This window comes from Vanessa tameamea, chromosome 28 (genome assembly GCF_037043105.1).
Source record: "Vanessa tameamea isolate UH-Manoa-2023 chromosome 28, ilVanTame1 primary haplotype, whole genome shotgun sequence".
NCBI classification, from domain to species: domain Eukaryota; kingdom Metazoa; phylum Arthropoda; class Insecta; order Lepidoptera; family Nymphalidae; genus Vanessa; species Vanessa tameamea.
This window is the reverse complement of record NC_087336.1, coordinates 225,079-237,294: the sequence shown is the minus strand read 5'-3', so window position 1 is coordinate 237,294 and position 12,216 is coordinate 225,079. Positions and strand designations below refer to the sequence as shown.

The window sequence follows — 12,216 nt, the reverse complement described above, 5'->3', positions numbered from 1 at the left end:
TTTCCCAGGCACAAAAGTGTACACACGTGTACAGACTGACTATATGTATAACTTTGTATTTTCAATGTTGAAAAAGAGTAACTACTGAGTTTATTGCAGGTTCTTCTCGGTAGAATGTACATTCAGAACCGGTGGTAGCTTCACTTAATATAGTTTGTAAAATGACGATTCAAAAGTGCTTGTTAAAGCCTACTTGAATCATATATATTTCTTTTTTACAGAACATAGTAATTAATATATTGTCCGAAATTATTTTGGTCGATTCGGTCCAAAACTTCACTTGACCGGCAAGACCGTTAACTCAACCTCCATTGACACCAGGATCTTTAACTAAACTATTGTCTCACTTCAATTACTAAAGTTTCTCTATCCCCTCCAATGAAGTGTTAAGTCACACACACGCGGTCCCCGTGCACTTAATAATTCTACTTCAAAGTTTCAAGTATTCATCGCAAGTATAGTTGCTTAATATAGTCCTTAAGCAATATACATATATATTTTGATAATATTGGCACGCCATATGGCAAGTGTGAATATTACAAGCTAAACCTGAGACTTCCGAGATACCAAGTCCGAGTCGGACTCGCGAACGAAGGGTTCCGTACCATTATTTATAAAAAACGGCAATAAAATCATGTCTGTTGTGTGGGATAACCACTTAAATATTTATTGTATTCTGTTTTTTAGTATTTGTTGTTATGGCGGCAAAAGAAATACATCACCTGTAAAAAATTCAAGTGTCTTACTATAACGGTTCATGAGACACAGCCTGGTAACAGCCGGCCATACGGACAGCGGACTTAGTAATAGGGTTCCATTGAATCCTTTGTGTACGGAACCCTCAAAAGTAGCCTGTGTCCTTTCCCGGGACTCAAACTATTGCTATACGTTGCTGTTTATAAATGAACGACTGTTTCAAGACCATTAGATTTTATCTATTTTATATTAAAATTCATGCATCGCACTGTTCTGATCGATTCATAATTTCGTATCCTGTGACTTAAATGCTATCACAATAACATGGTCACCCCGACCTGATACTGTAGCATTACTACAATCAGCGGGATCCCCAACACCTCACAAACAGCGAAAGTATCGTGTTCATTGAAATGGTTTCAATGATTAGGTCGTACATATATACGTAAATAGATTTTTACATTAAAATTTATATTAAATGATTTGTGTTTTTCGCAGTATCAAGTGGCATGCACTTGTAAACCGGCATCGGCGCAATACGCATGCGCGGACGATCCCGGCCCGCCAGCACCAGCCAAGACTGACACCCCACCAGCGCTACCACCGCGACCCCCCACTAGCGTACTCGCAGCCACCAATCGAAGAAATAATGGTAGGTTTAATGGCTTATACTCGTTGACTTTTGGACCGGATATAAGTATTATATATAATTGTACTTAACTGACATATGTAACTTTGTATTTATGTATATACCAATGTTGGAAAAGAGTGACTACTGAGTTTCTTGCCGGTTTTCGGTAGAATCTACATTCCGAACCGGTGGTAGGTTTACTTTAAATAGTTTTAATAGTTAAATGACGATTCAAAAGTCCTTGTAAAAGCTTAATTGAATAAAGTATATTTTGATTTAGATTTGTGTGACATAAGCCTCTAGTCTCGTATGTATCTTAAGCAACATATATTACTGGAGGTTATCGGACTCAGACGTCTAGTCAAAGACATCAAGATGACTCCATAGGCAGTTACTATTATATTAACTTGTTAAACATAACTTTTATATAAACTTTTGATAACACTTCCTTTATACCGTTCCCCTTTTGATCCCCCCCCCCCTCCCCGATAGTACTTCGGACGTAACCACTTGAGATTATTTAACTTAAAAACCACCATACATCACTCCCCACAGAACTAACCCTACATTATATATGTATATATAAATATAATTTGAGATACGCGACAGTTTTGAAGGGAGAAAAATTGTAAGCTAGTACGACTTTGAATGTTATTGCTATAGCTATAAGGTTCATATCATTGATTCTTGCTTATTATAGTGTGATTGAGTACCCTTGAGATGTGGGGTCTGAACAGTGTGGTCTAGACATTTACTATTAAGTGCTTTAATATTCATCTTTACGTACATGTTTTTATTTAGATTTCTATATTGATAGAAGTCTGGACCACCATTAAATAAAAATATGCCACAATCAAGTGGGCACATAATAACACTAGAATTATCACAGTTTTTAAGCATTTAAACTGTTTTTAGTCAACAGTTTGGTTTTTAAATTGATACATACAAATCAGGATTATCGGGTCAAACGATTTTATGGTAGACTAGCTGAACCTCCGGCTTTACCTTCGCGAAATTTATAAAAAAAACTTCCAAGCCCCGTTTTACCCCCTTAGGGGTGGAGTTTCGTAAAATCGATTCTTAGCGGATGTCTACACCCTATAAGGTACCTACCGATAGTTTCCGATATTCGTGAGTAATCAATGAGTGGTTTTTCGCTTTTACATATATATATATATTGTAACACACTTGACATTGTCCACTAGCGAATTTCCTGACGCCAATTGCCGGGGTCGGGAACCCACAGAAGACAACATCCAACGAATATAAACCACTACGATTGCCGTATTGGAACTTTACCAAATCGATTAATATAAATATCTTTTTTTTTATCATTAATAGCCTGTAAATTTCCCACTGCTGGGCTAAGGGCTCCCTTTGAGGAGAAGGTTTGGAGCATATGTGGCAGAATTTCGTTGAAATTAGACACATGCAGGATTCCTCACGATGTGTTCCTTCACCGCCGAGCACGTGATGAATTTTAAACACAAATTAAGCACATGAAAATTCAGCGTTGCGGTTTGAACCCGCAATCATCGGTTAAAATGTACGCGTTCTAACCACAGAGCCATCTCTCATTACAAATATCATTGTTAAAAAAATACGTTATTCGCTGTTAATATGCAATTAAATTGTAATTAATTATATAATACATTTGTATTCGGAATTATTTGGAGAAGTTCGTTAATATATATGATCGATTCCCAAGGCATGTTATCTCAGAAGCAAATATTAGATTTCACTTGGTGGTAGGGCTTTGTGCAAGCCCGTCTTGGTAGGTACCGCCCACTCATTAGATATTCTACCGCCAAACAGCAGTACTCTGTATTGTTCTGTTCCGGTTTGAAGGGTGATTGAGCCAGTGTAACTACATGGACAAGGGACGTAATATCTTAGTTCCCAAGTGTGGTGGCGCATTGCCGATGTAAGGAATGGTTAATATTTCTTACAACGCCATTGTCTATAGGCGGTGGTGACCACTTACCATCAGGCGGCCCATTTGCTCGTCCGCATACCGATATCATAAAAAAATTAAAAATATATAATTTGTACAGTTATTATTTGTATTCAAATTGAAATTGAATATTATTGAACGTTCTCTGGATGTTCTCTGAACGATCCAGTTGTAAAAGAACTCACATGAACTCGGGTACCGTAACTAGTCCATAGTTTTATTAATATTAATAGTAGTAGTCACTTAAGTCCACTTGGGACCTCAGAATACGCACACGCGCGTTTGGAAGGTGTTTCCGTGGGGACTTTCGGTTAAGTACGTCGTCGATGACGGGGGAGGATTTTATAAAAACGTTGCTCTAACTAGACAACTAACAAAAAGCCTTTAGGAACTTGAAATATTTAACCAACGTAATTATCAATCCTCTATCCAAAGGTTGTCTGGAAAAGATCGCTCTCGTAGCGATAAAACTGCTTATATATAAAAAATATCTTTTATTGTATCATAAAACATATCAAATATAGTCTACTCTATATATCGTAACTATGTCGGATATGGATTTATATATTCGCGATTACATATTAATAATATAAAGTAAGTTATTTAATGTTTTTACCAATATATAATGTTTTTATAAGAATATAATTATATTGTTAGAACCAATGGGTCAAATATACTTATAGTTCGATGAAATTGTGCCACCCACACTAAGGCATATAATTATATATTTGATAAAAACGGTACGTTAAGATTCAACAGTTCAGAATATAGTTAGTTAATGTATGCCTTTCAATCTAATTCAATAAAAATATTTTAAAAAAAACATGGTCAAAAGTTATATATATAACTTTTAAATTGTATGGAATAATAGAACTGTTCTATATAATTTTGCAAAACGTTCTCACGTAACTTAAACCGACAATGGAATATCGACAAAAGCTCCATCCCTAACGTTTTAACAAAAGTATTAACTACCTGTCTGAATAACAGGTAAAAATCTTAGGTAATAAATTCATTCAAAGTTATCAACGAGATCCGTATTCACCTGTTTTTTTTTTTTCATTGAAAAAAAAAGCAACGCAGGGACGATTTAAATCCGTCAAAATTAATTTAAATTTTCGTTAACATTTTGCTAAAATATTTTTTTTAAATAATATTTTCATAATTGTCACAATAAAGTAATGAGTATAGCAACACTAAATAAACTACATTATATACAATGTAACAAACGATGTTAATAATACGTATTCATTGAACGAAAATCTCATATTAGCACATTCTATAGGACATAGAATATAGGACCTTTTTACCTGTACACCATAAGGAACTCACTGCTTCTGCGCGAATCACGGCCTTTGTAACATAACGACATAACCTAGTTCACTATAAGAACTCCATCAAATATGTAGATAAATCAAAATGTTTCGCTAAATAAACCTGCAATGTTCAAAATAAAAAACTTATTTTCTATTTTTATTAATTATCTGTGAAGTGAAAAATATACGAGTGTTTTTTACATTAAAATAAAATGTAACGGAGTGTAAAAATGCAATTTTATCCTGTTGTAATTTAACTGGGTGCTTTATAGTTGAAAGATTATAATTAAATGATTATTATAGTATTACTTTTCATTTAAATCGGGCATTTATTCTGTCAGTTATGAACGTAAATAGTGTTGTTGTTACGAGGGTCATTGTTCTGTGTTTGCGTGTGTAAATATCGATTCGCAGAAATGGCGCGCAATTTCAAGTGACATTTGTTTTTTTAAGCGCGAAAATAAAACAAAACTTGATAGTTGTTATTTTATTGTGTTCGTAATGTAAAAAGTTATTAAATGAATATTTATTTACGTGACAATAACGAAAATAATTAAAATTATAAACACTGATAGTTTTGTACACGGTTCTTTGTGAAGTGATTACCTTGACATGCAATCCTGTGATCTAATGCAAGTTTTACAATACCAAGTGACGACGCCACAGCCGACCATCGCCACGGACGTCGCCCAGCATTACGTACCACCACCACCTTATTTTGGTAAATAAATAATCACTAATTGGTTTTTTTGCGACTAGCTGATTAACTTGGCCTGTCAATATCTATGACTCTTGTTAAAAAGATTAATAGATATATTTTATTGTTATAAGATATTATTATTTAGTATACCACACAAACGTAGAGCTTGTATTCGTTGATTTTCATACAGAAAAATAATAATTTACCTATTTTTAATATTTCTCGTTAGAATCTATAATCCGAACAGGTGACTTGAATCTGATCTTGTAAAATAACGATAAAGTCGTCTAAGAATAATAATTATCAATAAAATATATATATAATACATTGGTAAAGAAGGCATATTATTCGATACAAGATTATATAGATGATAAAAAAGCGTGGAGTTAATGCTTGTTGACTTCCCGGCAGGAGACAAGACATACATATGTATATAATTGTATTTAACTAACATGACTGTATTTTTAGATGTTGAAAAAGAGTAACTACTGAGTATCTTTCCGGTTCTTCTCGGTAGAATCTGCATTCCGAACCGGTGGTAGCTTCACTTAATATAGATTGTTAAATGACGATTCAAAAGTGCTTGTAAAAGCCTATTTGAATACAGTATATTTTTATTGATTGATAACATTTAAGCTTAAAGTAGTTTTCGGCATCGAGTAATTTTTTTAAAAAACAGATACGCCAAAATGATTATTACACTTTAGCGTACAATACGTTACAATACGAATTTCAATATTTTTTATTTTTTTTAAATATACTTTTAAAAGTACTTTTGAATCGTGTACTGTTACCACCGATTTGGACACATTACAATTGATATTCGAACGTTAACATAACTTAATCAATATTATTTATTTATATTTTATACATATTTTTTAGTAACTATTTAAAAATATGTATTAAAAAAAATAATAAATAATGTTAATTAAACTGGCAACAACAAGACATATGCCTTAAATAATTATCTTTGTTTTCAATTCAAATTTCATTTTTTATCTGGTATTTAACTGTTATCAGGTTAACGATCGAAATAAAAAAAAAATGTTTAAACATATTTTAGCCAAAGCGAAGTCCGCTAGATTGTATAGAAAGGTACTAAAATATTTATTAAAGGAAAAAATAATTAAATACACTTAAATTTATAATGATAGTCCAGTATTTTATCTATACTTATATTTACGCTACAATAACGGTTTTCATTTATTGCGTACGTCGCGAAATATGTTTCGTTATGATGACAATTAGTATTCGAAAGATCCTCTCTTTCTGAAAGAAGATTCGAAAGCTGAAGTCGCCTGGGTGATAATTCTACTAACAAATTGTCATCGCATTCGTAACCAGTGGCGGTTCGTTCGAAGTTGGATTTGAATATAATTGGGATCGTATCGTAACCGATATAACACAGTACATATATACGATTGGCCTGACACGATTTAGCTGAGGGTTACTTTTATAAGGAATAGTTAATATTGGATCGGAAACGTATCGTATTCCTTATAAGTTAGTAGAATTGGCCCCCAGGTCGTATACAGCGGTCGCAGAACCGATAACCGTTAGAGAAGATTTGTTATGGAGTGGCCGCGCATTGGCAAGCTTAGTCTAAGACGTTCAGCTAGGTGGAGTTACGATATATGTGAAGCTGACAGTAGATGGAAATTGATTGTAGAATATTGAGCTCACTGGCGTGCCATTGGAGAGGCCTATGTCCTGCAGTGGACGAGGTCAGGGTGATGATGAATATTTTTTTAGTAAAGTCTGCAAATGTTGGGACAGTAGTGGTCTTGGTCTTAGGTCGAGGACTTAGGTCTCCTTTCCTTTGAAGGACAAGGTGTAGAGTTTATTCCACCACGTTCTTCTAATGCGTTTGAGTGTATATCGAGCCGAGATGGCCCAGTGGTTAGAACGCGTGCATCTTAACCGATGATTTCGGGTTCAAACCCTGGCAAGCACCACTAAATTTTCATGTGCTTAATTTGTGTTTATAATTTATCTCGTGCTCGGTAGTGCAGGAAAACATCGTGAGGAAACCTGCATGTGTCTAATTTCAACGACATTCTGCCACATGTGTATTCCATCAATCCGCATTGGAGCAGCGTGGTGGAATATGCTCCAAACCTTCTCCTCAAAGGGAGGAGGCCTTAGCCCAGCAGTGGGAAATTTACAGGCTGCTAATGTAAAAATGTAAATAAAATGTATATGTCGCAGCTAACTATAGTAGCGGCACGCTATGATGGCCGTTTTGACGTTTGCCCGCTCATGAAGTTTCGTATTTAATAAATAATTACATCAAAGGAGCAAATTGTTGTTCTTTATTGTCAATAGTGACGTGCAGTTAGTCATAAAATTTATCGAATGTGATTTCTAAACTACAAATATTAGGGTACCGCGAATATAACTTTTTTATTTATTTTTTTGCGTAAACGTGTACGTCACACTCTCACACTCGACCTCGTAGTCGGTGTTATATTTGTGTTGACAGTAAATATTTTATCTATTTTATAAATTATTTATTTTATTTTATTTTATTTATATATGTTTATTGTAGAAAATGATAATAGAAATAATATTAGTATTCAGAACAGGCAACAGAACGTACCTACATCATTACATGGGAAAGACAAAAGAGGATTTCCGGTCATTAGAGTAACCTTCACCATCACAACTCAACTATGTTAGATCCTGTAAGTGTATTTAGAAATCAGGTAGAAAAACGATATAATGATCAAAGTTCAAAATGTGAGCAGCGAATATGTACGGAACCCGCGATTTTTATGTGTGGAAATTGTCCTGATCTGTAGGATGTTAACTCCACAGACCTGTTTGATAAAATGTTATTTTTTATTCAGTTTCTTAGTTTAGAAGACACTATTGTTATGTTGGTTCTGCTAAAAATTTTAGAAAAAGCTTGTGAATATGTGACTAAAGAAGACTGGGAAAAGGTTGTAAATCGAACTATTAAATTAATAAAGGACGATTATGAAATAAATGTGAAAATAGATAATATTTTAGAAAATGAACTTATAATTAATGTGAGTGACGATAGCAGTGAGAGTGAAAGCAGCAGTATGGACGACTCCGATTAAATATAGCCACTAGTGTTTTTGGTTTCTTTTTTTGTATCAATTTATTTCTTGTATGTAATGTGTTTATAAAGTTATTCATTCTAATTCCAATTTTTGATTTAAATTGATTTCGTTCGAATATATTACTTAAACTTATTTTATATTTTTTTTATTAAACCTTTTTAATCAGATACTACTTGCAACAAAAACTTGAATTAAATTACTTGCAAAAAAACAAAGATTTGAATATATTATATCGATAGTAAATTTACATTTCACATCACTTTTTTAATGTGTCAAAACGGCCATCGTATCTTGCCGCTAGAATAGTTTAATTTGCGTTTTAATTACCAGTTCAATAAGGGACCAGAATGATAATCAGCTAATGCATTTTCCGTTTATAGGATAGGGGTATTTGCTTTAGATACATATTAAAATATAAATTAAACTCTCAGCACATTTTCGTATGCTTATGTCTTTGTTCTGTATAACAAACTCGTCGATATTGAAAAACTCATTATTCACGATTCAATAATTCGACCATCTGTACTCCTGTCATTGGAATAGCCTGTAGAGTAAGCTTCGAACCAGTGTAACTACTGGCATCTTAGTTCCCAAAATTGGTGGCGCATTGCCGGTGTAAGGTATGAAAGGTTAGAATTTCTTATTGAGTCGATATCTATGGGCAGTGGTTACGTGTGGGTACACCGGGTGACCTTGGTGATTGTTAGATCTTATGTTATAAAACAAAAAAACTATTCTGGTGTTAGTTTTAATTTTAGTCTGTCTATTAACGTTGAAGCGTCCGTGGGGTGTAACGGCAACGAGACCTCATGCCGGCGGCGCAAGTACGCGTGGTGGTGCTGCGGCTGCGGCGCGCTGGCGGCGGCGCTGGGCGGGCTGCTGGCGGCGCAGCACATCCTGCTGCGCGCCTACACCGCCTCGCCGCACCACCTGGAGACCGTGCCGGCCGCCGTGCCCGCCGCCATGGTGAGCCGACACTTGCTGCTTTCTTTAGCATTTAATCGGCTTAAGGGACTCCTTATACTGCAAATTGATTTTGCATTAAAAAAAATTGTGTCAGAAAAGCTAAGTTTGAGTCTACTAAACTCTCTTAAAATTTACCGTTTTTCGAGCCCAAAAATTACCTGGTAAATCTGGATTATACTAAAAATATCACGAAATAATTTCTGATAGGGCTTGACATTGAAAAATGTTTTTATATGATAAGGTTTTAATATTCCGCGAATGTATCTTGCAGTTGGTCCTGACAGGAGTCTGTATAATGAGCCTCGCTCGACGAAGAAACCGATACAGCTATATGGTAAGAAAAGTATGTCCGACAAAGAATTTTAAGCATGCCTTAGTGTCACTTAGCCCTTCATAGTCTTCAATTGTAACCAGGCCGAAGTTGACGCGCTTGATATTTTGAATTTGGTTCAAAATTATTATAATTTGATGGTACGAATCAAAAGTCAACCGTATTGTTGATCACATAACCTATAATATTACTAGTATCTGGTTTGCAAGCAATCTCTGCCTCGGAATTCTCAGAATCGTCCCGAAGTCCGTTGATTGTCGCTCCTGAAAACCATAAGGAGTTATAGTTCAGGAGCGGGAAACGACGGAAATAATACGGCTACTTATAGTAAGCAGAGGTCCCTTTTAGATTCAATAGCTGTTTTAGAGGTGGTGAGAATGACGAAACTGATGGAATTTTAACCTGTCATTATAAAATATGTACATACAATACATTTTACCGTTAAGTGTAATTAGTTTAAACTTAACGTATGATTAGGAGACAGGGAGACGGCTATTGATGAGAAACAAACTGATATTCCCAGATCAAAGTGGTCGGAGCGTGCTGTCTCGTGTGCGCGCTGACGTGCGTGTTGGTGACCATCACAACGACGGTCATACATATGAACAAGTAAGTGTATTCATAAACGAAAAAACGGGAATAACCTTCTGGACAAAACCACGTCTCCTAACTGAAGTTCTGGAATTCATTTCAGCACATTGCTCCATTTCTAGGATACATACGTTAATTTGCTAGGTTGGTATTCTAACTTCGCCCCATTGACACTGATGAGTTGTATTTCGATCAAATTATGATCATAGGTAAAAAAGCCGAGATGGCCCAGTGCACGACTGAAAGAAGCACCACTGAATTTTCATATGCTTCATTTGTGTTTATACTTCATCTCGTGCTCGGCGGTGAAGGAAAACATCGTGAGGAAACCTGCATGTGTCTAATTTCAAAGACATTCTGCCACATGTGTATTCCATCAACCCGCATTGGAGCAGCATGGTGGAATACGCTCCATAACTTCTCCTAAAAGGGAGAGGAGGGCTTAGCCCAGCAGTGGGAAATTTACAGGCTGCTAATGTTTGATAATAGGAATATTAATAAAGAACAAAAGAACATTAATGATTCAAGAAATTATTGTATTTGACATCTTTATCACATTTCCTTTAAATGTATTTGTTAATCGCAAAGATAGTATTTTGTATGGTAACATTTAGAAAGACTAAGTGATAACCTTGTTATATGAAATGAATAATAGATATGGTTAGAGAGACTTACGAGATGACGTCCGACAAAGAAGCATGGAAGAAGAAGACGTGCTGCGCCGACCCCGAGTAAAACTCGGACGAGGGCAGGAGGAGGATGATGATGATGATGACTTAGATAGATTAAAGAGTTTATCATGTGCAAGAGCAACATTACCGACATTCGTTGAATTAGATATATTTTCTTGTTGAAAGTCATTAGTAAATACAGTCGTCACTGCGTTATTAAGTCATTTAACTCTTTTCTTCTCAAAAGCTATACTAAATATGTAATTCCAGGTCAAAGCTGGTCATATGAATTGCTAATCTGCTTCTAACTAAAGCAATAATCTGTACGTATTTCTGTTTCAGATTGCAAACTCTTAAATTCTGCGAGTATACCAAGTTGACGAGGACCTGTACGTGTTTCTCCATGTCTCCAGATGTTCAGCACAGTAGCTCTGACGACGATGGTAACTATATAATAATTTAGACCATAACGGCGAAATAATATACAATTTAATAAAAAAATATATTTGGATAATACGCGTCATCAATCCCCCGAACTTAAATGTCCCTTTTTACTTCGATCGCTTTAGCTGGTTTAGTTATTGAATTAATATTTACTTTTACTGATATATATATATTAATATTTACTTTAGGCTGATTTAAAATAATTTCGAAGGTATGAAGTTTTTCTCACGATATTTTTAAAATATTTCGTACTTTCATTCACAAGGTTATCATCGATGTGAGTATTGAATTAAATGTGAACCAATGCAGTTCCTTGTAAGACACCCCGGTAGGTAGTTAGTTACAAGTTGGTGCTCGTGTATCGCACGGAAGATATATTCCTGGTATATTGAGTACGACGAGACGTTACGAGGGGGGCCGGTGGGCCGGTGGGCCGGTGGGCCGGTGTACGGGTGGTGTACCTCGCGTTGCGCAGGCGCGCGCTGCGTGTTCGAGGGCGTGTCGGACTGCGGCGTGGTGCACGGCGCGCTGTACTGGTGCCTGCGCGGCGTGTTCGCGCTCTCCGTCAGCGCCGTGCTCGTCTGCATCTTCAGCTGCATGCTCGCCTACCAGCTGCTCAGGTCAGGTGATATTGGCTTACGTAGCTCCCTCGGAGTTCGGTTAGATTTAGTCTTAATCCAATAAGAATCTACTGTTATGATAAAAAAAAATGTTATGATACGCAACTTAATTTTAAACGTGAGAGTCAAAATAAATCAACAAAATATTTTTTTTAAACAAACATTCTGTAATTCAGCATGGAACACACAGTTGCTGTAAATACTGAT

At 35.6% G+C, this 12,216-nt stretch overlaps 1 protein-coding gene across 3 annotated transcripts in view; it reads left to right on the top strand.

Annotated features, from left to right (window-relative positions):
* LOC113395354 (uncharacterized) overlaps positions 1-12,216 on the top strand; it is a 39,804-nt gene that overhangs the window by 21,024 nt on the left and 6,564 nt on the right. For 2 of the 3 annotated variants that reach the window (XM_064219539.1, XM_064219540.1), the window contains exons 3-8: positions 1,195-1,348; positions 9,165-9,352; positions 9,624-9,695; positions 10,207-10,292; positions 11,288-11,388; positions 11,865-12,009. In XM_064219539.1, coding sequence (XP_064075609.1) covers positions 1,195-1,348; positions 9,165-9,352; positions 9,624-9,695; positions 10,207-10,292; positions 11,288-11,388; positions 11,865-12,009 — 746 coding nt within the window. The remainder of the gene's footprint in view (positions 1-1,194; positions 1,349-9,164; positions 9,353-9,623; positions 9,696-10,206; positions 10,293-11,287; positions 11,389-11,864; positions 12,010-12,216) is intronic. The other variant, XM_026632956.2, reaches the window with a different exon arrangement.